The sequence below is a fragment of the Paralichthys olivaceus genome, chromosome 19 (genome assembly GCF_024713975.1).
Source record: "Paralichthys olivaceus isolate ysfri-2021 chromosome 19, ASM2471397v2, whole genome shotgun sequence".
NCBI classification, from domain to species: Eukaryota; Metazoa; Chordata; class Actinopteri; order Pleuronectiformes; family Paralichthyidae; genus Paralichthys; species Paralichthys olivaceus.
This window is the reverse complement of record NC_091111.1, coordinates 20,077,602-20,105,543: the sequence shown is the minus strand read 5'-3', so window position 1 is coordinate 20,105,543 and position 27,942 is coordinate 20,077,602. Positions and strand designations below refer to the sequence as shown.

The window sequence follows — 27,942 nt, the reverse complement described above, 5'->3', positions numbered from 1 at the left end:
ATCATTTCAAATATTTTATTTAAATCTCTTTGAATCGCTTTGATTCTGACAAGTGACGAGATTCTGAAACTGTAAAAACCAAAAACCCCAAATCCCACTAAAATAAGTTCTGAGAAACATGTTACATATGTGTACATGTTACATGACCAGGAAAACCTCCTCTTCCACCTCAGGTATAATCAACATACAGAGAAAGTGATGACACGTGAATTAGCGCCCCCTGGAGACACCCAGCAGCAAACAGCAGTTTTTTTAATTCGTTTCCCTTCACCCTCTGATCTTCAACGTCTGAGCTGAAGCGACTGAACTCAAAGATATCGACTCGACTCGACGCAGTTTTCTGTTGAATCTGCGTGAAGTCGGTGGAAAACATTCGGATTTGACAAGAAAATACTTTTATTATTAATGTGGAGTTTTTGAGACTCATCTGGTGAAGTGAGTCGGAGAGTCAGTGAGTCAGTGAGTCGGTGAGTCGGAGAGTCAGAGAGTCAGTGAGTCGGTGAGTCGGAGAGTCAGAGAGTCGGAGAGTCGGTGAGTCGGTGAGTCGGAGAGTCGGAGAGTCGGTGAGTCGGAGAGTCGGTGAGTCGGAGAGTCGGTGAGTCGGTGAGTCGGAGAGTCGGAGAGTCGGTGAGTCGGTGAGTCGGAGAGTCAGAGAGTCAGTGAGTCGGTGAGTCGGAGAGTCAGAGAGTCAGTGAGTCGGTGAGTCGGAGAGTCAGAGAGTCGGAGAGTCGGTGAGTCGGTGAGTCGGAGAGTCGGAGAGTCGGTGAGTCGGAGAGTCGGTGAGTCGGAGAGTCGGTGAGTCGGTGAGTCGGAGAGTCGGAGAGTCGGTGAGTCGGTGAGTCGGAGAGTCAGTGAGTCAGTGAGTCGGAGAGTCGGTGAGTCGGTGAGTCGGAGAGTCGGAGAGTCAGTGAGTCGGTGAGTCGGAGAGTCAGTGAGTCAGTGAGTCAGAGAGTCGGAGAGTCGGAGAGTCAGACACAGGCAGCTATTGTTGCAGACTGATTTCCATCATGTCCTCCTCTGACAGCAAACTGAACAGGACGCACTCAGTGTGTTAGTGTGTCAGTGTGTGTGTTAGTGTGTGAGTGTGTGTGTGTGTGTGTGTGTTAGTGTGTGCCACATCAGTGGCGCTGCTCTGGAGAAAAGAGGGGGATGGAGGAAGGAGGGATGATGGAGGATCAGATTGGAGAAGGACAAAGGCTTCATTCTTTGCCGCTCATCAGAAGTTTCAGAGCTTTCTGGAGGTTCTGGATCGCCGTGCCGACGTCCTCGTACTGCAGGGCGCTGCCCGCGTACTTACACAACTTCTGGGCCTTGGTGAAGTCCTCCGGGGTGAGGTGGACGCCGCCTGGAGTCAGGATGGACAGAGGGAGGAGAGAGAAAAAGAGAGAGAGAGAGAGAAAAGACAAGAAGAGGAGGGAGCAGAGAAAAGAGGGGGAAGTCAGATCCTATTGAAAAACAGAACATCAGCACTTCTGAGGAACAGGAAGAGATTCATCTCATCTGGAGTTCAGGTAAACCTGCGTCATGGAAACCAGCTTCCCATTAACACCTGTCAGCTCTCAGGGGATTGTGGGTAATTTATAATGAAGACCAACCTGCAGAGCAGCTCAGCAGAGAAAAACAACCACAAGGAATCAAAGATTAGAAGATGTTGGACAGCGTCAGAGTTCGAGACATGAGACGACGAGTCGTCCAAACGTTTTGAGCTCGTGAGACAAATGAAATAAATGAAAACAATAAAACAAACCAGACGCTAATTGAACTGCTTCTACTTTTCTTTGGTTTTCCAGTGTCACATCATCTAACGTGATTTATTCTCCATTTCCTGCTCGCAGGTTTCTCTCTCTCTAAAGTCTCTGTGTGAATAAATGAACCTTAACCTAAAAACTACACTTTTTTCTTTGAGCGTCTTTGTTTCTGCAGCTGATTTCGCTCACAGGCCTCCACCCATCGGAGTCTCTGAGGACGACAGGCGATCCTGCAGGAAACGCACAGTTCACATCCACCCTCGGTCTCACACTCGTCTGCTTTGGATACGAGAGGATTCCACTCCTCACATACATTTTTTTACCAAACACGTAGAAGTGACATGAAGTCCGGGAAATGTCCAGAAAATTCTGAGAAGACATTTTCTGACATTTGTCTTTCAGACCTGAAGAAGACAGCAGGAGACTGTGTGGATCAGACACTCAGAGAGCAGCCGGTGTTTCAGGAGGTGGTGGAGAACAAACACAGAGTCTCAAAAACTCCTCTTCACGTGTGATGTCATAAGAACAGAAGTGTCCTCTGTCAGAACGAATAAATGTCTCTGAATGTCTCTGGCTGCTCTATATTCAAAAGGATGGAAAACCAAACTCAATTCACTCTCAGTGTTTCATAAAGACAAACATCTGTATCTCTCCTCCCTTGTTGAACACATGATTCTCTTCTCAACATTCAGACCAAAGTTTTCTGATCCTCCTTTATCTCCTCTCTTTTTATTTCTTCATCCCTCCTCTTTGTTTCTTTGCTTTCTTTGCTCCTCTTCTTCTTCAATATCGCTCCCCATCTCGATCCGTCCTTCCCTTCCCAAGAGGACAGTCTCTAACTCGCACCATGCCTGGTCCCGTCCCACAAACAGAACATGAGACCCAGCCTGGGACGAGACACATTCTCCATATAAAACACTTTCATTTCCTCAGCTGTGGATCACCGCTGCATTTACACAAACTCAAAATGCATCTCTGCGGTTTGAAGAACAATATTCAGCCACTCTGCTTCAGGGGTTCTGAGTCTGGAGACAATGATTTCCATCTGTCCACCAGATAGAGTCTCGTTTGCTCAGGAACATGTGAGGAACACGTCAGAACGTCAGTGCAGGTCTGAGAGAAGTTAATGATGATGTGACTGATCCTCACTTCCTTCAGGAACTGTTTCAAAGTGAGAATAAAGCTGATCCTCCACTGATCTTTGTCCCTGAAGACGAAAACGTCCTTCAGATGAGGACATGTCCCATTTCACCTGCAGGATCTTCACAAAGAGTTGATTCAACTTAAAGTTTCACAAACACAAGTAAATGCAGACTTTTAAAGACACGTTCTTATTCAAAAAGACATGAAAACCATTGTCGGACTTCAAACCTCCCGACAAACAATCACTTGGATTCTTCGTGATCGTGAGTTCGCCACTCGTTTATTTTGGGCTGTGATCTCTGCAGCGCAGCGACAAATATATTTCAACGATAAATCCTCAGATCCACACAGCCAGAATCTCACGGAGTTAATGTCTAGCACATGAAATAATAATGACATCAAATTACTCTTTTACTTTCAAGTGAACATGTTGAGACCCTATAAAGGTCCCTGGACCCCCCTTTGAGAACCAGTGCAGGCAGAAAAAACTGAGCAACACATGATTCCTCTCTCGGACTAATAACGCTCGTAAAACTCTGAAACCTCTGAAACCTCTGCTCTTAAAAACGTCCTGCAGAGGAACAGAAAAAAAAAAGACTGAATAATGCTGCAGCATAAGCCCCTAATCCCCGGGCTGATTCCCTCTGTCCTCCAAAGAGCTGGAAAGGACTCGAGAAAATGCTGAGTGCAAACTTTGGAGGATGGGGAGCGATGAGAGGAGCAGGAGGGGGAGGGGAGAAAATAATGGAAAAATGAAGTGAGAGAGTCAGCAGAGAGGTGGAAGACGTCCAGAAACCACAACGCTCCGCGACGAGAGAGATGTGGAGGATGGGACTCAGAGAGACGTGAATGTTAAACATCATGATTTCAGGTTTACAGTAGATCAGAGTTAGTCTGTGGTGAAGCTGAACTGCTGCAGGTCACTTTTACACTGAGAGACAAAGACCTGCTGCTGGACCAGTTCTCCTCTTAACGTCGCTAACATGCACAGCTCACGTGGACACAACTGCTTTGATAGAACTTCTAAAAAGTCTGTTTGAAATGTTTTACTCGAGCCTAATGAATTCCTCAAATAAGCCTTTTCAGTTTAAACGTATCGGCTTCTGGACAAAAGAGAAGTGTAATCGCCCGAGTCGCTCGGACACGACTGACTTCACCCTGTGAAGGCCTGAAAGGAGAAAACCTCTATTAATCTAAGAGGAGGCTGAATTATTCACTTCATCTGTTCTGCTGAACATGCAGACGAAGCTTTACAGGAATATAAAGGTCTGTCGGTGCAGCGGTCAGCTGAAGACCTGCACAAAGGTTTGATCATCACTGATCCAGGAGCAGCTGACAGCTCATCACAGAGACGAGTTTACACAAGCACAGGTCTGAGACCTGAGCTACTTTACAAAGGTGTGTGTGTGTGTGTGTGTGTGTGTGTGTGTGTGAATGTGTGTGTGCGTGTGCATCCTCTCACCCTGCTGTTGGGCGTTGAGCAGTGTGGGGTCGACAGTGGGCACCGAGCGAGGCAAAGGCACTGGTTTAACTCCTTCTGCTGGTCCACACACAAACACAACGAGTCATGGCTCAGAGAAGCTGAGTGTGGGAACGTTCTGGATTCAGAGTCGGGCTCTAAAGATTAGCTTGTGTTTATTTACACACGTGTGTACGGAGGGTCTGATACACTTGGATACGCCTACACGTATGTTAACGAACATGAAAAACACACAGGAAGCTGTTTGAACATTACATCTGTGAAGTCAAAGCTCAAAATGTAAAAGGACATGAATTGTTTGAACTGTTTGAGATGTGAGCAGTTTTACATGTGCACGTTAATCTTGTATAGATTTGTAAATCACTAGCAGCAGAGTCTCGTACCTGCAGGTGGAGGCAGCTCAGCTGGAGTGTTGGCCGGAGCGTGGGCCCCTGGTGGGATGTGGATGTTGTTGTAGTTGCTGGTGGGGGGACCCGATGGTCCCGGACTCGGGGTAAATCCGATCCCAGGGGCCGGACCTGGATCCGAGCTCTTGTCCTGGTCGTCATAGGACTGAGAAGGAGGAGCTCCCCTGAAGGATCCGCCCTGGGAGGGGCCTGAGAATCCTGCAGCTCCGAACTCGTCTACGTAGAGAAAACAAAGACGAGGGGTCACTCTCTCTCTGTGAGTCAATCAAAGTTTGGATCAAACTCCACAGACTTGTGATTTGTGTGAGCGCTACAACAACACACGCAGAAACTGTAGCAGAGGAAATGAAACATGTGGGGAAACCATGTGTTGGAGCTAATAACTTTGTCCTGGTGTCAGAATCAAGTCCATGTGATGCATCATTAGAAAAGACAGTGGAAGCAGCTCCTCACATCTCATCATCAGATAAGTCACACAATTACACCATCGCCCGAACAACTGCAGGCTGCTAATTCCTGACATGTTGGTGTAATTGCTCGGCCTCGGCCTCGGCTTACACTGACGAGTCAGCGCCAGAACAGAAATGAAACGTTAAGCTGCAGAAATGAAGCTTTGCTGGCACAGAAAGAAATTCTGAATGGAGCTTAAAGCTCCTCATCACACAGAAAACAGTTCCCTCATCAGAGACATCAGGTGACGAGCAAAAATATAAATAGTTTGAAAGAACAGAGATGAGATCAAACACAAACTGTAAATCACATTGATGGATAATAAACTATTCATGTGTCTTTGTGATTAACTGTTCTGGGATCAGTCGGGTTTCCTCTGGTGACAGAGTGTGAGCTCACAACAACTGAGACTCCTGATCACAAGAGGAGTCCAGCGTGTGGACGGAGCAGTGACAGTGACAGTCGTGTTTGAGGACAACGTTGAAATGAATCTAAGATGAAGAGACTCTGAAGAAAGAAAAGTTCCAGCCTGCTGTGTTTACATCTGTCCAACATGAGCCTGACGCTGGACACGTTCCTTCTCTCAGCAACCACACCCGACACAAAGAAAACATTTCCTCACTGCCAGAAATATTTTGACAGATTCAACTTGTTGGCGTTGATTTGCAGACATGGGCTGAACTCGACACCGTGTCAAACCCCAGCCTCTGTCATTACTGCCTCACAGGCAGGACGGGCGACAAACATCACACCTGACACACTTTTATTAAGTTGTTTGACTTTGGTGATCCACAGTTTTCACTTTCATTCCTGGACTCGCGCACAGAGGATGACGACATGTTGGAAGATGTTGAAAGACGAGACGCTCGACCGGTTTGACGGATCATGTGACATTAGAATTAAACGTGTTTTGGTGGATCTGTTTGGGGAAAATTTCTCTCACCTTGTTACGACTGAGCGACAACGCAAGATGAACTAGAACTAGAACCGTCCCTCCAACTTTAAACAACTTACATCGGAGGCCACGTCACATCATCTCAGCTGCAGACTGGTGGTAGTTACAGGTTTGGACACATCAGTCCTCTTAATGTGTTGTTTTCATCCTGATCACACAAAAGCTCCACAACAGGTTTCTAGTAAACTCGTGAAGAAAGAACTCGTTTCATTTTGTGGATCCAGAATTTGCATCATGGATCTTGATGAATAAACAGGTTTAGAAGAGACACTGGACAACATGGACATCTGGACCCTCTAAAGACATTCCTCTCAGACAGCCGGGTCACAGAACACGTCCTTCATGGTTTTACAACTAAACTCTGGAAGTTGTTTTCTCTCTCTGCCCACACTCTCCCCATCCATTCCTCTCCTCTCGCTAAACTCGTCCCCCTCCCTCCCCCCGCAGCGTCAGACCAGAGCTGCTGGCAGACAATAGTCTTTCTGTAACTACCACCGCTGGTGCGTGTGTGTGAACCCCAGCGTCTCCAGAGGTTAATTAACCCACTTTAACTGGTTCAGTTCACTGCAGCGTCCAGCGCCGCGGAGGGAGGCCTGGCCGACAGATCAGCACGATGCCGATGATGAGGAACCATGTTCAAGTTGTTCTTTGACCAGTGGAGACGCACACAGAGACTCCTGACAGGAGGGGGGGGGGGTTCAGTCTACAAACACTTATGTTCCCAGAGTCATGAGGTCACTGTGACCTTTGACCCCGGGAATCAGTTCATCTGTGAGTCCAAGTGACAAGTGAAGAAATTCCATCATCATCTTCAAGAGGCCGAAAAAACATGTTCTGTGAGGCCCCCTCGACCTTTGACCCCCAAATTCTAATGACTTCATCTTTGAGTCTAATTAAATGTTTGTAAGACTTGTCATGATGACATCACTGACACGGAGACCCTAATGCAGAGTGAAGAGAGAGAGTGTGTGGTTACACGTAGCCATGATGAGTGCATGTTACTGTACACGCGTGTGCAGCTGCGAGGGTTTCTCGAGCTGATGTCACGGGTGAGCAGGCCGTGTTTCATGGGCGTGGACGAGCAGATGGCGTTGATTTGAGCCAGGAATCTGTCGACCTCAGTTCACTGGTATGAAAAATACGCTGTGAGTTTCCCTGTGGGGACGGGAAACGTGAGCGAGCCCGAAGGTGTCCATGTCAAAATAAGAGCCAGTTTGGTGTGGGGTCGTCCCGAGAGACACTTGATGCAATTCCAGCTCTGAAGGTAAAATGTGGAAATGAGTCCAGATGCTGTGGAGCCGCGTGAGGCCGAGTAATCGTTTTACTTCACGCTCATGAGAGTCTGTTGAATCAGAGCTCCGGTGTGTGAGAGTCAGGTGAAAGGATCTGTTGGCAGAAATGTAAGAGAATAATCCTCACGATGTTTTCACTAGTTTCATCTAAGTTGTATGAACTGAAAATACCTTTTGATGGAGTGAAATAAAATCTGATCTCTTCAAACTTTAAAGTGCAGTTCATCCAAACTGATGTATCAGCTGGTCTTCTTCTCATAAACGTCACATGAAGGAGGAACATGAGACTCAGGAGCTTGTTTAGTACATTTAAGAATATTAAGAACAACTGTTAAGAGACATCTGAGCTTCAGACATCACACTGAATGACCACCCAACAGAAGCTGCGAAGCTTTGACGACAGCCTGTAAATTAGAGAAGCATCACTTGTTCTAATTTACTGCAAATCGCCCCACCCCCCCCACCCCCCCCGCCCCCACCCCGGTGGCAGCCAAACAAAAAGGTCAGTTTCCTGTCGTCCAGCCCCACGTCCCTCACAAGGAAGTGAACTTTAAAGGCTGAAACGGTGATTTAGTGGTGCGACTCGTTCATCTCCTCTGGATCTCCCGGTGGTTTCCTGTGCTTTCTCTCTGCTAAAGGTTATGTTTTACAGTGTGGGACGACTTCTTCAGAGCGACAAAGGTCAGAGACTCAGCGTTGATCCATGAGGACGGAGAATTAAAACAACAAAATATCAGCACAATCTCATGCACATGCAAAGACTCTTGTTCTAATGATTGAATTCCCTGTGACACACAAGCACAGGTTTACTTTGAATGTAAGAACACTGCAGCACTAATCTACTCTCTGCACACCTCTAATCTCCCAAAGGCTGCAGGGCTTTCCTGCAACAGTCTCACAACTGATAAGGTACACAATACGAATCCAACACACACACACACACACACACACACACACACACACACACACACACACACACAAAATAACATCAACAGAGGAGGTGTTTTCTAAAGAGCGAGCTCAGACGATGATGTGGGTCAGAAAAAAAAGCTTGTTTCTTGAAGGTATGAAGTTGAAACTTTCTTAATTCTTTAATGAAAGATAACTTTTACATTTAAAATTAAAAAAGGGAAACTTTGGGCAACCTGCATGGTCAGAACTTATTATTTCACCCTTGGGCAGCTTGTCAATAACTTTTGTAGCAGCTACGAGTAAACGTCGGAGGGATTCTCGTCTTTTAAGAATCGGTCGATTGCTCAGATTCTTGGGTGGTTTTATATTTTCGGCTCGTTTTAGGTCGAAAAACAAGCTCGAGCAGTTCTCTCTGAAAGTTTTCCTCATCTTCAGAACCTCTAATGGACCTTGTGGAAAACTGTAACTTCCTTCTTAATTGCATTACGAGCTGAGTTTTAATAAAGTATGGAAATCTGCATCGCTGACCATGAACACACCACAGCTCTAACAAGCTAATTAAGGTCTGAGACCTTTCGAAAAGTTTTGGGAGACATCAGATCTTTTGGGACGTCCAAACCTTTGCACGGTGCTCATTTCCTTTTTCCGCTCTAAATTGTACAAAAACTATTTCTTTAACTTTTGCCACTTTGGTTGATCTTAACTTTTCACAGTGACACAGATTTTGACCGGGTGAACTCACAGGTTAGCATGATTTAGCCCTGTGTGTGTCTGTCCGTGCCATATCAGTGTGTCCCACCTGCTTCTCCGTCCTCGTCCATGGCCATGGGCCCTGCCTGAGGCGTCTCCCCATTCTTCAGACAGTTGTGGATGTAGGTCGCCTTCCAGCGGGCGTACTTCCTGTGCTGGATGTTCTGGTGGAGGTTAAACGATAGGGCAGAGAGATAAAGAGGGTTACTGGTCATGTTGTAAGCAGGTTGCAGTCGGTAGCACAAAGGACCAGCTGATCCGTGAACTTGTATGGGACAGTTGATGTAAAGTACCGCATGAGGAAAACATGGGCTACTTAAAGCAGTTGTTAGGAACAGGGGCTGGAAAAGAAGGTGTTTGTCTGTGAAGAGCAGAAGGTGTTTGAAAGGTGACGAGAGGGCTGAAGATTTACGACGACGTGAAGCTGATAACACTGAATGGAGAAAGTCCTGCTTCTTCCAGATAAGTGAGCATGTTCTCAGCAGCTCAGGAACAATGGCCTCCTCAGGTCTGATCTGAGGTGGAGATGTTTGTTCAGCCCTGGTGTGACTCAGGGGGTCACTTCCACTCACTGACATAACACCGCTGTGATATCACGCCACACAAAGAGAGTCAGGACTGTTTGAAAAGTTCAGGAGGAAGGTAACTCACACAACAGACTGACAGGAGCAGAAGATATGAATTCTCCAACATGAACACATTCCAGAAAGGCCAATGGAATAGACAGGAAGTGTGAGGATTACAGATTCAAATCAAAACCACTTTATTTGTCCCCAGAGGACATTTCTAAGGGACATAGATCCTGTCAAGACGAGTAAAAAACAAGAAAACAAATCTGACATCAGTGTAATGTCCAGGGACAGTTAAACATTAGTGCAGTATAATGAAACTCTAAAGTACGAGTCGTGTGATGAATTTAAAACAAGGTGAACAGGACGACAGCTGTAAAAACTGAAAGTAAGAACAAAGATAAACACTGAATGATCAACGTGATGGAGGAAAGTAACACAGTTGAGGTGAATGAAGAATATATGTACAGGGCATAGGTGCTCGAGCTCCCACAATGCCAAGCATCACATGTCCAAGCCTGCAGTCTGAATTCACACTCATATCAAATTTGACGGCTTTGGATGAACTGGAGGGACGAATGGTTGTTTGTCTGTTACTCACACTAACCATCAGTCAGAGTCGCTCCGGACCATCCAGTGCTACTATAACTGAGGGACAACAGCGGAGAGTGAAAACTCCTTACACCTGAGTTTGCTTTAGAGACTCCAGTTCCCCTCAAAGCTAATTTATCATTTCTGAAACGGGCTGTTTGATGTTGACTCTCTTCGGCTCTGCTTCTTTTTCATTTGTGGCAGTCTAGATTTCAGTCTGAGACTGGAGGTGTTGATCGGCCCGTTGCCGAAGTGAACGGACAATAAACTTGGATGTAGAAGGTAAAACGAGACATTATCCCTGTCACTCTAGTGGACTCAGGCTGGACAACGATAATCACAGCTTCAGGCAGCGAGCGACAGACGGTCGACGCTGCCTTTGTCTGCAGCGATTCAGTGCTGTGACACACCGGGGGATGGAACGATGCAGATACGTCTCCCTGCTGAAACACAGGGCTGATAACAGCCGTCCTCTGTTCGGCTTTAGCCCAGACATATGCTGTGACTTCCTTTTATACCAGGTAGAATTCAAAATGCTGTGGCCAGGCTCCTCACATTCATCTCTGAGCTACGATTCCCTTCATGGTCGCAGAAGTTTAGAAATCCAGACTGAGCAGCAATGATTTGTTCACACATACATATGAATGACACCTCCAGTCATCCTGCCTTCATCAAGACTCCGGGTTTGTTCTTTAACATTCATACTTAACATTCATCCCTACAGGCCGCAAGACAAAAGATCATGTGAATCAAACACTTGCATAGAGTCGTCACTGAGTGGCTGTATCAGAAACCTGATGACCATTACTGCTGAAACAAACTCAACAGACACTGTTGAGTTTCACTCTGGACACAAACATCTTGACCAAAGACACAAGATAAGGAAACTTTGATGAGCTGATGAGGACAGTGCTGATAAAACCAGGAGATATGAGATATTAATCCTCCAATGAAACCTGACCTCCCTCCTCTCCACAGAAAGATCACAGCCACACAGCAACGTAGGACGAATACTGGCCAACACATGAGTCTGGACCTGGTCTCTGCTCCTCCCAGTGTCACTGCTGTCACTGACATCAGGGTTTCCGATGGACGACGGTGTTAAATAACACTGAAGCCATTCGCCTGTTCACTGCCGGCGCTCAGCTCAGGTGGGAAGCTGCTGAAAACCTCTTTTTACTGCCTGAAACTCAATCACTCCGGACTGTCCGTCTGCAGAGCACTCACCGCCACCGGCCACTCTGAGGACTCATTGTGTGATGGCCGAGTGTGTGTGTGTGTGTGTGTGTGTGTGTGTGTGTGTGTGTGTGTGTGTGTGTGTGTGTGTGTGTGTGTGTCCATCAGGCCTCACAGTGGAACAGCTAACTGCACGAACAAAAGTGTCCTGTTGATGTTTTAATGGCTTCTGGCAGATTTGGTCATGATGTAGAGAACGATCTGTGTGTGCCACTCATTCACATCGAGATGGATTAGGCGTGTGCGTGTGTGTGTGTGTGTGTGTGTGTGTGTGTGTGTGTGTGTGTGTCGTAACCTCCTATAGAAACATGAACCTCTGATCACACATTTAAAGATGTTTCTTGTGCTTGTACCAGTGTTTCCCACAGAATTCATTCAATCATCGGCGGCAGAGGGATTCAACACATTCAGAGCAACAAGTTAGATGAGAGAGAGTACTGCACTGATGCCACCTCCTCTTACCTCCTCTGACAACTCCCCGAACACAGACAGGACGTCCAGCAGCAGACTGGACGTGTAGAACGACTTGATCATGTTCCTGCAGCAAGAAAGGAGGAGGAGGAGGAAAGAGAGATTTATAAAAGTGATTTGTGTGAAGCACAAAGCTCAGCGCTGCATCTGTAATAGACAATAAAACCAAGAATTCATTTTTCTGTTGTTGAGCTGTGTGTGTGTGTGTGTGTGTGTGCGTGTGCAGAGTGTAAATTCATTCATTCACAAATAAACAGCATCTCAACAGTGAAAGTCATGACATCAGTCTGCTCTCTGTCATCGAGGACGTGTCACCTTCACCTGAAGATTTAACTGACAGAATCTATAGTCACGAGGAGGAAGTTAAAAACTCCGTCTGATGCAGAATGAGTGAACAGAGTCACCGCACGCACGCACGCACGCACGCACGCACACGCACACACACACACACACACACACACACACACACACACACACACACACACACACAGGTAAAGGAAATGAATGAATTCCTTGTAGTGCAGCGTGTGAGCTCCTGAGCAGAGGCCTCGACATGTTGGAGGAAGTTTCTCATAAACATTCTCCCCCACCGTGTGTGTGTGTGTGTGTGTGTGTGTGTGTGTGTGTGTGTGTGTGGACATGAGTCAATGAGTATGTCACATATGTACAAGTATTTTTTTACCTGTGTATATAAGACTCTATTTGGGCCTGTTTTTTATCTGTAAATGACTTTATATTTACTGTGTTTGTGTGTGTGTGTGTGTGTGTGTGTGTGTATGTGTGTGTGTGTGTGTGTGTGCAGGGGGAGACATGTCACTGAGGCCTGGGTCCTGTTAGCACCGTCCTACTGCATCTCGTAAAAAGTGCAGACTGTTTGTGGTCCCCCTCCAGCGGAGCCTCGGTGTTACTCTGTCCTGCTCAGTACAGCTGCTGGACACAGATCGCTTCTCAACTCTTATTTACACTGAACACGTCCAGAGAACCTGTCGCCTGAATCCATTCATTCTCCACAACCTGCCACGAGCTGCTCACACTTACTGACGGGGTGGGAACCCCACGCTCCGGCTCTGGTCCCGTTCATCCACAAAGACAGTTTTTATCACTGACAGAGTCCATGAACTGTCGAAGAATTCAAAAACAACGACACTCAAACGTCCAGGTGAGTTCATCGGTAATTTCTTTATTATTTTCTTCGATGCAACACGTGTGTCTGTCCCACAGACTGTAAATAAAGACGGACCACATGACCGCTCGGTTGTAATCTGTTATTTGATGCCTTAAAAAAATGGGCTGAGACACAAAGATCGACAGCTGACACTGGATCATGATTGGTCAAAAGGTGTGTGGGGGCGGGACCTGGACACCATAGCTCCACTCCACTTCGGCACAGACTGAGCGTAACTGACGTGTTTGGGGCAAGATGGCAGCACAGATATCCTGGATGTTTAGGGAGGATCTTGAGTCTGTAGTGGAGGAGCCATCAACATTCTCTCAAATTAGAAAATATAAACTGGTCCAATTACATTTGCTATGAAACTGACAGTTAATCACCTTTTAAAGAGTCTGACATGAGACTTCCGACTCCATCTGCTGGAGCTTGAACACAATCAGGACTGATTCTCAATCCACTTGTTCAAACCAGGATCAGAGTTCATGAGGATTTAAAAATGAACAGCTTTGTTTGACATCTCAATGGAAGCATCGAACTTTCTTCCCACGACTCCAGCAGAGAAACAGCAGACGCTGCCTGAGAGGATCATACAGAGGACTTTTCATCAGAGTTGCATTAGTCGGGATCTTCTCACACAACAGGATGAAATCATCTGTGTCTCAGTGTGAACATCCAGAGCGGATGGAAAAGTGTGGCGGGCGGCACGGATCGAAATGAAGCAACTGTGGTTTGAGGAGCGGCGAGGGGCGGATGAGTCATCACGTGTAACGAGACACATGCAGCAAGTCCTCTGAACCACAGGAGAACATTTGATGTTGTTCATAGACCTTCAACACGAGTAGTGAGTGTTTGTGGAGCGGCAGCAGATCGTCGACTCGTTCACAACAACAGGAACATGTGGCGAGGGGTGGAGCCTGTAGAGCAGCAGGAGGCGGGACATGGCGTCTAAACTGTGTAAAGATCAGTGTTGTTGTTTACAGCTCGTCCACACGGCGTCGGCCCTCATCACCAAAACATCTGGAACCTCCTCGTCTTCCCAAGTGGACGTCTTCGTCTTCTACGTGTACGGCTCCTCTTCTTCATCCTGAGACATTTGAGTTCTTCAGTTTCACGTCCGTCACGTGTTAGAAACCTCATCGTGAAATTCAAATTTGAATCCCTCGTCATTGCTGACGTGATGTAACCCGACACACGTGTTGAAGATGTGAACAAAGGTCAAACTGCAGATTCTCTGATCTGTATCAGATGAAACATGTGTCTGTTGCTAGGAGACAAAATGATTTGAAACAGAAAGTCTGATGTGTGTGTGTCTGTGTGTGTGTGTGTGTATGTGTGTGTGTGTGTGTGTGTGTCATAACAGTCATAACAATTTACAGCCAGATGTGATTGACAAGAGGAGGAGTCTGTCTCTTACTTGTGGAATCGCCCCCCCCGGTCCTCGTTGTCGGCATAGAGGAACATTTTTAAGGCGTAGTTTTCGATGTGGGCGTTACCAACGACCTCTTGACTGATGGAGTCATGGTCACTCATCTCCTTCTTCATCTGGAAAACACACACACACACACACACACACATATTTCATTGACACTGTCGCTGGTGGGATATTCATCACTGTGGGTTTGTTGTGTAAAATATCTTTGGCTCCACAGAAAGTCACCGACCAAATTCATCACACACACATTCATATTGAAAACGCCCACAAAAGGGTCTCTCCATCTTAATCCACACCTCCTCGTCACAAGGATTTCTGTTACGAGTGTGTCTCACTCTCTGACTGTGTCTCTGTGTGTCTCACTCTCTGACTGTGTCTCTGTGTGTCTCACTCTCTGTTACTTTGTCCAGCAGAGCTTCAGGTTTCTTGTAAAAACCCACTGGTACCTTGCAGCAGAAGAACCCTGACTGAATAGGTACTCTGTTCACTGACTCATCAGTGTGTGTGTGTGTGTGTGTGTGTGTGTGTGTGTGTGTGTGTGTGTGTGTGTGTCTCAGCAGAGGAATTTAAAAACCACTGGGCTGAGTTTCAAATGAAGGAGAGACAACTGGTCAGGGAACACGGAATGTCTGGGATCAGAGAAACTCACAAGGTTCGACCAACTCTTCACTTCTGACTAAGATTTCAACTTTGAGGTGAATTTTAGCAGTAGCAGGAAATCGGCGTCCTCAGAGAGCAGTGAAACCATTACAGATGTTTTGACCACTGACCCAGCAGGAGATCGCTCGGTGCTGCACATTGTCCGTCCGACTGTGAGAGACGAGGATGGCCCTCAGCCTAACCCTGCTGCAGCCTCCTGACAGCAACTACACTAGAAGGGTCTCTTTGTGTAATCCTGCTAACTAACATGCTGAAATGTCCTGAACTATCTCCATCACACTTAAACAAGTACCCTGAAAGGCGGCAAGAGGAACACGTGACTGTCATGATGACCACCACCGTAATTCACAACCTTAATTCACAATTCCACATATTTTTTAGACGATAACTTTTGTGACTATGCAGACAAACTTCTAAAGTTCTCAGCATCTGACTGGTGGCTGCTGCTGATTTCCCACTGTGTACTATATGTAACAGATTTTTAAAAGTGATTTTCCAACGTCCCAGTGAGAGCAAAGCCTCGGAGAGCTGAGCCTGTGGTGGATGAGTGGAAAATAGAGTTAATGAGTCCAACATGTATTGTGAGTATGTGCCAGGTCATTGGGGAAAGAGAGAGAAGCTGCTGTGGTTTGTTTCCTGACTCGCTCGCGCTCCAGAGATGAGTCACAACTACTGGCAACAGTTCATAAAGAAGTGGAACATAGAAAAAACCTCAGGGTATCCCCACGTTTCAGAAAGAAGAAAAGAGAAAAGACTTCTTCAGAGGTTTAAATGTTTTACAGTTGCTTGCTTCTGCACTGATTAAATAATCAGGCTTCTCCTTGTGCGGCAGACAACTGAGAAAAATCTGGATCCAATTGATTCCTTTTTTATTTGGACAAATCAATTTCATGTCTGTTTAAACAAATAAAAGTGGATGAATGAAAAAAGTACATATTATAAATACAACTTGTGAGCTGAGGTGTGTGGACACCCACGTCTACGGCTGTAACCAGAGTTGAACCAGCTTTATAGCCAGGGGTCAACGCGCCAATGCCACTAATGCCCCACAGGCAACACACGTGATTCACATCCAGTGGTTCAGAATAAGTACGACCAGGCTGTAAGGCCTCCAGGTGGTTCCCCTCCAGGCCTTCCTCTACAAACACGTTTCAATTCCAGCTCCATTACGTTTCTGGAATTATTCTTAATCCTGTCCTGATGGACAGATTTGCCTCGAATGATTCCAGATTCATTGGAGAATCACCTGAATGACATTAAAGTGGCACCAGGTGACTAACTTCTTGTTTTACACCTACATCTGCAATCCAGCTACAGTCACCAGTTTTGGATAGAGAAGACAACATAACAAATAAAGATGTATTTTCCTGCAGGGTGAGCAGCTCAGAGACTCAAACCCTTGGACAGCGGCAAGACCATTCACTCATAACCTGCTTCTTTCTTAGATTGTTTCAATGACCCTTGACCAGGAGGTGGAAGAAGGGAAATAGACCATCCGTCTATTTCCCTTCTCTCACCAGTTCAGGCCGATGCTTTGGATATTTTACCAACACAGTTTGACTAAATATCAGAAAGTATAAAGTGAGCAGCACAAATTGCCACCTCCTTCAGAACATCCGTAAAACTGATTAAAGGTTTAAAACATTTAATCAGGGAGGTGTCACCTGCAGCAGAAGCAAAATATACACAAACATGTGCATTTAATAAAAAGGAGCAACAGGAAACCAACACAAGCTACAGAAAACACACACATCAAAGCAGAGGATGTGAGTGCAGTTGTGTGTGTGTGTGTGTGTGTGTGTGTGTGTGTGTGTGTGTGTGTGTGTGTGTGTGTGTGTGTGTGTGTGCGTGCGTGCGTGCGTGTGCGTGAGAGAAACAGTAATGAAGATCTCTGGAGCCTCTGTAAAACCTGGCTCGAGGGAGCAGCTGTGAGCGTGGACATGTTTTCATCTCTGTCCACCATATCCTTTAATTGGCTCTTGGCTCTGAGCGATCAGTGAGTACCCCCCCCCATCACCTTGTCTTCTCACTCCTCCCCTCCACACTGTGTGACCCGTTTGTTAAACGCTGGCTTTGAACACATGGAGGTGAAAGACTGTTTTGCTCAGTATCTTCAAAAAGTAGAGACTACATGTTGCTGTAGGAGGAGGGCGTCTGAACGGCTCATTCGGACCGTGACATGGACAACGCATCTTTCTCCTGGCGTCCCAGTGACTCCAGGGTTTTGTAAACACTGCTGGACCCACGTCCTCTTTGTGATTGGTTCTCATCAGTCACCTCAGAGATCCAGGGCCGATGAGGTCAGTTGCAGTAATGATCGCAGACTGGAGCTGTGGTAACAAGCTCGACCAATCAAGAGTCAGTCCCAGCTGTCAATCATGACGTCTGTTAACATAACATCACATAACCAATTAAAACCAAACTTATTAAAACACCAACACAAATCAGCGATCTATACTGCAGCCAGCCACCAGGGGGCGATCAAGGTGATTTGGCTTCACTTGTGGGAGCCGTCATCTTTGCCCCCTGTATTTAGATTACATGTCTCGTCTGATCATTTGCGTCAATGGGACTAGTGAGTCAGTGCAGCTCCTTCACGTCGTCTCATTTGTTTGACTCCTGTTGGGACTCTCCATCCCATCTGTCTCCGTCCTTCATAATAACAACCCTATAAAACCTAATTAGTGTTGCCCCTGTTGAGAGCAGCGCACTCTGAGTGCGTGTCGGATGAAAGCTCAGACCCTAACCCAGCTTTAAACAGACTATATGCACTTGAAAGGCTGAAGAACCAGAGGAAACAAATTGAAGCTGGTTTTATTGCAGTGTCATGTGCACTGGACTGCGCCCGATGGTAATGTGTTTATTAAAGCGGAAGGATCTAGTGCGGTTATCAGAAATAAGAGAAACGGAGGTTTACCATGAGAAATATCTGGAGAAAGACGGCGAGAAGCACGAGCAGAGTTTTCTCTTCTATTATAAGACTCTTTCCTGCAGCGTCTAACCTGAAAACAATCTATAATGACAATTCTCCACAGAATCCATCAAAACCAATGAAGGTGAAATGCCCCAAAATGTGGTTGTTTTTAACAGTTTGACTCTACAAGCATAGACTCCAGACCTGTGGCCTCCGACATCTCATCAGTTCACTGGTCAACATTGGGAATATTCCTTCAAGTCATTCAGATATGTTTAGTGAGTTCACACTGATCCTCGACCTCGAGTCCAATGTTTGTACCAGCTTTGAAGAATTCAATCAGTCAGTTGTTGTTGACGCTCTACAGGGATGAACAGAGGCCCCCACCTTTTTATGCTCCCGAGTTATTCTGCATATTTTGTATGTTTCTTGTATTTGTTCGCATTTTAGTTTTTCGTTTCTAATTTTAAACTGATCGGAAAAAAGATCTATTGAACATAAAAAGTCCTTAAAGGGAGAAGGTGAAACAATGAACAAGATTAAAGGTTCTTCTCAGAATCAGTTTAGTTCCCATTAAAATCCCTAAATTATAAAATATAAGAACATTTATGTTCCTAAATTATAAAATATAAGAACATTTATGTTCAGCACACTGACTCAGAACTGTCTCCCCTTCACACCCATCCCCCCAAAACACTATGGGATACCACACAGGGAGAAGTGGGGTGAGGGGAAGTTGTAACTTACCGACTCCAGCTGGTCCATGAGTTTGATCAGGAACTTTCGGCACTCTGGTGTTTTACTGTCCAGCTTCATGCCCGTCTGCATAGCATAGAGACGACCTGCAGGGGAGGACAGGAGGGGGGGAGACGGGTGAGGAGATGAAAGGTGACGAGGACGACACGTCTTTTTTACTGCTCAGTAAAAAAAAAACACTCTCCAGCCTCGTTCCAACGTCTGGCCGAGTCATGTGGAGGAATCGTCGATACAGGAGTCCTGATGAATTCTTCACAACAAGCTGCGGATGTTTTCTTCTCCTCTGCAACAGATCAAACACGAAGACGAGCGGAGCAGGAGGAAGGTCAGAAAGATTTCCCCCCGAGCTGTGACAGGCCTCAGTGAGTAGAGAAGACACTGTCAGAACTTCAACTCCCACAATCCCTCATCTGTCAATTAGATCCCCTCACGACCTCAACCAGCAGAGAAGCTGCGATAACTGCGGCTCCGTCCACATTATTACGTTTTAAAACATTGTCCGGCCTCTAAATCAGAGACCTGTGTCAACATTTTAGTTTTACTTTGAAAATCTCCGCTCTGACTTTTCACCATCACTGTTCCTCCTTCTGAGGAGTTTCTGTTACTAAGCAACCAACTGCAGAGGAGACCATCTACTTCCTGTTTGCATCACATGACCAGTCATGTGACGTGTGTTTTCAGGTGTGAGTGTGGACCATAGACTGTAACCTGGGTTAGTGGACGTTAAATAAATGTTTGTCAAGGATGGTCTCTGTTCTTCTCTCACTGACGTTTGTTCACGTGTCTCTGATCAGTTTGGTTTGAATCAGATATTTGACGATATAGAAACAGGCGGAGACGTCATGATTGACAGCTGGGACTGAAAAGAGCTGCAGGGTGAAACCACGAGAAGCAACAACTCTTCACATTGAAGTGTTTTCTACTTGAGGGGTGACATGAGAGGACGGTACCAAACAGCACCAGAGAGATTTTGAAAGGAGGACAGTGATTTTTTGTGATTTACTGTACTGACCCTGTAAAAAACACTTTCAGCTACTTTTACACAATGCCAACGCCCACGTTTGGCTGCAGTCGATGCTGGTGAGCGTCACTGTCCTGCAAAGCATCAACGGAACAATGTCCCACTTCACGGAGCCGAATGGTGATGGTGGGGGGGTGTATACCACACTCAGTATCCCCCACCCCCCCCAAAAAAAAAACCCCTCCAGTGTGCAGCCATGAACTCACTGAGGCAGTTAACCAGTCAGTGCAGAGAGACACGCAGCAGCTTGAGCAGCAGGCAGCAAGAAAGTCCGCCAGTCAATCAGTGAGTCATTCCGTCAGTGACAAAGAATTCCTCTGTACTGTTGCACACAGACACTGCAACGTTCAATTCAGCTGCTCACAGACGATTCACTGCGACACAGACGACTGTGATGACAGCGAGGACGGAACGTGAAGACAAGGAAACTTGATCTCCCCCTGGGGGATAGCTCCGTCAGCACCACTAGATGGCAGCGTTCGTATCGGAGCTACTTTGGCTTCATTTCTGGAGGAAGTGCAGACGTGTCATCCATCTTTATTTAAACACTGCGTCAGCCCTCTGATGGTCATTAAATGTTACTGCGCTTTATTTTCATTGTCGTTGTAAAAGTCTCAAAATATTCACAACAACATAAAAACTAATAACCTGAAAGTCACGAGAGGTCATACCTCCGCGAGGGCCCGACAGTCCTTTGAGCTCAATCTGCATCAATCACACACTAATAATAATCAGTGGACATGATTTCTTCCCTCAGAGAATTATTCTCTGAGAAATCAACAAAGATATGAAAAACTCCAAAAGTATATTAATTCATACCACTTCCTTCCACCAGGTTTCAAACAATCAAACATGCAACAGACAGGGTTTCCACATGATGACCTCACTGGTGGATGGAAATATAAGAAGAGGAAGAGGAAGAGGAAGAAATGCAGCTTGAAGTGATTGACGGTTGGAAAATCTGATCATATCAACAAACTTGTCTATAAAAGGATGAGATCAGACATGGCTTTAATTATAATATCACAGTTCCTCATCTGTGGATTAAAACGGACCGGTCATCTGACTTGTGATTGTGTGGTGTGATTGCTCTCAGTGAATAATGCTGTGACCATCAGTATTCCTCCTGCTCCTCTGTCAGGTTGAAACTGGCCACAAGAAGCATCCAGGCTGTTGTTTACAGAGATTACAGGTTCTCTGGTGACACTTTCACTCTGCTGCACCACGTTTCTGCTCGTCGTGCACACAATCACAGTGAAGGGTGCTTTATACTTCTGACTGCATCTGAAGCCATTCATCCCTCACACAATATGCGTGATCCTTTTGGCTCTGAGATGGAGACGCAAACACAAATCTACAGACGTTTAGCTGCTGAAAGGGTTTTTTTCAGGGTGGGGTTTCCCGGCCGGAGTCCAACCCTCAGCTGTTACAGGTTGATTTGTTATGAAAATGTTTTCATTGGGTTGCACAACACAATCAAAACCAATTACTGCTCGAGTGGGTGTCGCCACGGCAAAACATGGAATGCACTTTCACAACAATCACTAAGAGTGTAGAGATCAGCAGAGGCGGATCCAAACAAAAACATTTGAGCGATAATCACAGTAATCATTGTCCAAATCAATATTCCATATTAATATTGACATTTGTGCATCACAACAAATATCCAAATAGAGTTTATCTGAGAAGCGCCTTCCTTTGTCCAGACTCATGTCATGAAGAATCTGTGCTGGCCGAGTCTCTCTGTCACATGAATGACAAGGACGTGATTATGGAGGACGGCTGCGTCGCTGCAGCTCGAGAGTGTGAGAGTGACATCGCTGTCAGAGGCTGCACAGTAAAAGCTATAACAGGTCTTAAAGCAGCACAGCGTGAAGGGACGAGAGTCTGAATATGAAATAAAACACTGCAGGTAAATTCTGGGGATAGTCAGTGTGGCAAGAATCCGCTGGATAAGAATCGGCAACTAGAGAAAAAACAGATGAATCATGAGTTTGTCAAATCATGAGAGAATAAAAAAAAACCTGATTGCTTAATTAAGCAACAAGTCTGTGTTCAGCCAGCAGCAAACTAAGCTGCGACTTGTTCTCCCATGAGGATACAAGGAGAAAGCACTGGACGTCATTATTGAAGCCGAATGAAAAATAGAATTAACTGCAGGTGCCTCCACCAACCTGTGCAGTTTCAGTCTACAGACATTCTTCTCTCAGGCTTACATGAGGTCACAGTGACCTTCACCTTTGACCCATCTCATCAGTTATTCCATGAGTCCAACTGATGAGGAGGCGTCCTTGAGATATTGTGTTCACAAGAATGGGACGGACGGACAGACCACCTGAAAACATAATGTCTCCGGCCACTGGGTGTCGCTGGCTTGAAGGCATGAAAACAACTAGATGAGTAATTATGAAATTAAACTAAGAAAAGTTTTCGATTAGACAACATATGCAAGAAGATTTACAGCCTCAAAGTTGAACGCCTCCACCAGCCTGTCAGTGTAATCGTCAACAACTCATCAGAAAGTTGCTGAAATGTTTGAGCCACGATGTCTGTGACCTAAAGTCAGGAGGGAGGAGGAGGAGGAGGAGGAGGAGGGAGTTTAAACTGTGCACACTGTGCAGACAGCCTGTTCATATACGTGGGCTGCATTTGAATTCATTTGAACGAGTTATTTGATAATTTTCATTCCAACTTAATTTCAGAGACAGGGAGAGACTACTCCAAATCCAGTGGGAACGGGGGGGGGGTCGCTTGCTTTCCTTCAGATTTACTCATCAGTGAGGTCTGGAACCACACATGGAGGAGGTTCATGGCAGCCAGCCACCAGGGGGCGATCATGGTGTTTTGGCTTCACTTTTAGGAGCTTATATATCGTCCATCTTTAATTAAACTCTCTGGGTAACGGTTGCCACCGAAGATCCAGATGAATTGCACAAATCAAACCGACAGAGGAAACAGAAACAAACACATTTGAAGCAGAACTCAGGATTCAGTCTGCGTCCTCCAGAGACGGACGTGTGGGGCCTGTGTTCAGTCCCACAGCTCATTTATAACGTCAATGATCCAATCAGTGTAAAACGTTTGTAACGCTGCCAAACAGCATCAGCCAGGGAGCTGCTGGTGATTTATGCTGCTTCATTACAGCCGAACAAATCACGGCTTTCAATGGCTTTCAACCCACTATTGATCAGCCTGTTCTGAAGTGGAGGTGGAATATGGGCCAGCATTAGCAGGCTAATTTAGACGGGGCTGCTGGGGCCAAGTGTTGGAGAACGGACAACAAAAGACTGATGAACTGAACCGACGGTTCACAACACAACCCTGGAGTTTTCAAACCAAAACAAGGACAGCAGCATTTACAAAAGTCTCTGATTGAGAAGCTGGAAAACTCTGGAGGATGTGGATGTAGAACATCAGGCTTTTCATTGACACTGGAGCTGGTCGGATATTCAAACGCTGCCGAGATAACGCTTGATTCAAAGCTTCCTGCCCTCTGACCACACACACACACTCACTCACTCACTCACACACACTCACACACACACACTCTCACTCACACTCACTCACACACACAACACATGGTGCTGCTGACCTCCAGTGGTCTGCCTGTATCACTGGTCCAGCTCTGCTCACACCGTCACTGTGTCCTCTCTGCCGGTGTCATGTCTGAAGCCACTTCGCAGATTTAAAAGGCTCCGTAAACCTACCACAGGTCCTGTCAATCACTTCGACCGGCGGGCAGATGAAGTCTTTGAGATGAAGTTAAACCTGTGCTACAAACATCAGCAGCCTCTGGTCTTTGACATTAAAACACTCCTGGTCTGATCCCTGGTTCTGCTCGTCTCCACAAAATCCACTAGAAACCCAGTTTTAGTGACATCACAGCAGCAGAGCAAAACAGAAACTGGGTCCGAACCACTTCAACAACACTCAGTGTAAATTAAATCAACTGTCTTCTAGATGTTCAGTAGAAAACACAAGGTGGTCTGAGAGCATGCTTCCTGTCTGTGCGACACAACTGGACAAAGACGCCTCTCAACTGAAGAAACCACTTCCTGTCTGGTCAAGTCTGACCTGTGGACTTTTATCTTCAATTGATTTTATTGTTTTGATTCTGACACTCACCGTTTCACAGGTTAGACAGAACACGACCACTTCGTGGTCACTAATGGCCGCCACCACAAATTTGTCAGAGGAGTCCCGGGTTGGAGGATGAAGATGAGGTTTGTAACCCACCGACCACACGTTTCACGTCTGCCAAGAAAACACTCTTTTTTACAACGACCACTTCGGAATAATCCTAAAACCATCTGTCACTGCGTGTTTGCTTTTAACCTTGAGGAAGCTGAGGAGAAACACTCTGTTGTTTCATTTAAATCACAGCTTATTAAGTAAATATGGAAACCTGCAGTCTGCCAAGTCACATCAAACCAGAGCCGCAGGTCTAACTTATGTTTTACCCATGATGCCTGGTGCCGACTGTACAAGCCTGTGGGGGCGGTGCTATGATCTGGGGTTGCTGCAGTTGGTCAGGTCAAGGTTCAGCAACATTATGTTCCCAAAGAACGAGGTCAGGTGAACACCTGAATATACTGAATGACCAGGTTATTCCATCAATGGATGTTTTCTTCCCTGATGCCACGGACGTATTCCCAGAGCACAGTTTCATCGTGCTCTTGTGACAGAGTGGTTCAGGGAGCATGAGACATCATCTTCACACATGGATTGGCCACTAACAGAGTCCAGACCTTAACCCCATTGAGAATCTTTGGGATGTGCTGGAGAATTAATGCAACACTGGAAAGAAATAAATCTTGTGACATCGCAGAAGCTAAAGGCGGTCCAATGAAATATTAGAGGGTGTGACCTTTTTATTTGGTGGCGACTTTATATTTGGCCAGGCAGTAAAATAAAACCACAACACGCAGCAACCAACATCAAATCAGATCCTTTCTAACAGGAAATATAAAAGCTCAATATCACGTAAATGATCACGTGGTAACTTAAACCTGTGAAAACAGACGTACCACAGGAGATAGTTGTTAACAAACAACTCATGGAGAGTTAGGAAATATTTAGTTACAGTTGTACCGATTTTAGAGACATGAAGCATTTGAAGATTCTCCAGAAAATCACATGACAGGAAGTAAGAATACCGACGTAGACACTGGAGGAACATTTCCTCTGCAGAGTTCAGAGGTTGAAAGCAAAGTCACAGATCCACGAATGAACTGATAATCATACTAATACAATCATTTTGTTAAATAGAGGTGAATAAAAAAATAAAAATCACTCCTCCATTTTAACAACCATCTGATCGATGCAGCTGTTAAACTGACGAGATGTCTGCACTGTCATTATTACACTGTTACTGCACTGTCATGACACTGTCACACTTTAATATGTTTATCTCTCAGCTGTGTTTTTACGAAGAAAAAAAACTAAAAACTGTACATTTGAATTTTGACTTCTTGATTCTTCGCTGCTGTAACAAGAAGAGCTGCAAAAAGAATTTGAATGTTGGTGACAATGTTAAACACTGATTCTGATGTCACAAAGAGAAAATCTACAGAAAAACGACACGAGGACATTTGTTGTGCTCACACGTACGTTTGTTAGGACGACACACACACACACACACACACACACACACACACACACACACACACACACACACACACACACTCAGTCACTCCACCTGGTCTCATCCATTTCCCAGCAGGCCCTCTGCCTCTCGCTCTCTCTTGTCACCCTGTGATCTGCAGCCATTCAGGAAGCAGTACTGAGGCATGCTGAGTCTGTGATTGGTTCACACAGAACACAGAATAAAGACTCTCTCACCTGCAGCGTACGAGCTCACACCTCACCTGTCCTGTCTTATACAACTAGAACTCACTTGATTAGGACTCAACACACCTGAGACGTAAATGTCCAACACAGAGACAGAGTGAATAATCTTTTGTTTCTGGACAGAAGAAGAAGGCTCGTCTCTCCTCCACAGCTCTGAAGCCTGTGAGCTCACACAGACACAAACGTCTTCTTCTGTTTGATGTTGAAGATTAAATATTGAACCATTCATCATTTAAGTGTTGGTAGAGTGGCATCATGGGTAATGCAGGCGTCAGGTTTGGACTATAGACTGTAAATAAGGACGGTCCTGGCAGCAAGGAAACTGAAGCAGTTGTGTGGAGGGACAGTAGAGGACAGAAGACAGCAGAGGACAGAAGACAGTAGAGGACAGAAGATAGCAGAGGACAGAAGACAGCAGAGGACAGAAGACAGTAGAGGACAGAAGACAGCAGAGGACAGAAGACAGCAGAGGACAGAAGACAGCAGAGGACAGAAGACAGTAGAGGACAGAAGACAGCAGAGGACAGAAGACAGCAGAGGACAGAAGACAGCAGAGGACAGAAGACAGTAGAGGACAGAAGACAGTAGAGGACAGACGACGGCAGAGGACAGAAGACAGTAGAAGACAGTAGAGGACAGAAGACAGTAGAGGACAGAAGACAGCAGAGGACAGAAGACAGTAGAAGACAGTAGAGGACAGAAGACAGTAGAGGACAGAAGACAGCAGAGGACAGAAGACAGTAGAAGACAGTAGAGGACAGAAGAGAGTAGAGGACAGAAGACAGTAGAGGACAGACGACGGCAGAGGACAGAAGACAGTAGAGGACAGAAGACAGCAGAGGACAGAAGACAGCAGAGGACAGAAGACAGTAGAGGACAGAAGACAGCAGAGTCATGGTGGCTGACAGAGCCCCGCCCACCTTTGATTAGAGGGTGATAAGTTTTTGTCTAAGATAAAACTTTGACTCAATGAGGTCGATGTGTTGATATCATGACGTAGACAGATTGAACCAGAGATTCAAAGCAACATGACGTGTTTCATCAGACACATCATGGAGTTTACACGCGATGAACATGTGATGAACACGCGAAGAACACATTGAAGATGTGTTTGGACTGAACGGACCCTCACTGTGATCTCCATGACAACACCTGTGGGCGTGGTGCTGCTCTGACTCACTGTGACGGGACGTCTCACTGGGTGGAGCTCATTCTCTACACGTCACATGTCTGACGTCAGAAGGAGCTGTCTCCGGCCTCTGGACAACCTCCACTGACAGTCCAAGTTACAGCCCTGTCCTCACAGACGTGTCCTCACAGCCCTGTCCTCACAGACATGTCCTCACAGCCCTGTCCTCACAGACGTGTCCTCACAGCCCTGTCCTCACAGCCCTGTCCTCACAGACGTGTCCTCACAGACGTGTCCTCACAGACATGTCCTCACAGACATGTCCTCACAGACATGTCCTCACAGACGTGTCCTCACAGACATGTCCTCACTGCCCTGTCCTCACAGACGTGTCCTCACAGCCCTGTCCTCACAGACGTGTCCTCACAGACATGTCCTCACAGACATGTCTTCCTCAAGTTAGTCTGACCCGTCCCGGCCACTGTCCCCGGGGTAAACCCCGGTGTGACCCTGTCTCATTACGGACATGTCCCCCTCTGTGAGCCCCCTGTCTCTGGTGGAGGCTAAGCTAGCACCTGACAGGCCAGGTAAACAAAGCTAACACGGATGCTAACAGTAGCCACGGCTAACATTAGCCACACACTCACAGTAATAAGCCACCACCGGGTCCCGGTCCTCGTGCTCCTGTGCGGTGCGGAGGTAGTGCTGGATGGGTTTGAGCTGAGCCGGGAGAGCCATGGCTGTGGAGCCTTCACCGGAGAGTTCACCGGAGAGTTCACCGGAGAAACACTGGCTGCTAACTGTTGTTAGCAAGAAGTGAGTCCGTCACTTCCGCGTGTTTGTCCAATAGGAGCGGCCGCCTACACGGGACGGGTGACGTCACCGGCTGCTCAGACGCCCCACCTTGACTTTATTATGAAAAGTCAAGTTTTTATTTTAATCTGTGACGATGAAACGTTTCAAAAATAAAAACCTTAATACTGAATACAGACTCGTCTTCATGGT

The 27,942-nt window shown here is 46.2% G+C and overlaps 1 protein-coding gene across 6 annotated transcripts; it reads right to left on the bottom strand.

The window, feature by feature from the left end:
- Position 1: 1 nt before the first annotated feature.
- On the bottom strand, positions 2–27,790 carry vta1 (vesicle (multivesicular body) trafficking 1). Of its 6 annotated transcripts, none has more exons than XM_069515098.1 (8): positions 27,585–27,790; positions 18,929–19,023; positions 14,590–14,717; positions 11,996–12,071; positions 9,187–9,301; positions 4,755–4,994; positions 4,354–4,431; positions 2–1,345 (listed from the first exon to the last, which is right to left on the bottom strand). In XM_069515098.1, exons 1-8 carry the CDS (start codon positions 27,673–27,675, stop codon positions 1,200–1,202), a joined length of 969 nt encoding a protein of 322 aa, XP_069371199.1. In that variant the 5' UTR covers positions 27,676–27,790; the 3' UTR covers positions 2–1,199. The 6 variants fall into 6 exon arrangements, with proteins under 6 accessions (XP_069371199.1, XP_069371200.1, XP_069371201.1 ...); XM_069515099.1 differs by having other exon boundaries at positions 4,354–4,428; XM_069515100.1 differs by lacking the exon at positions 4,354–4,431.
- Between the last annotated feature and the right edge of the window lie 152 nt (positions 27,791–27,942).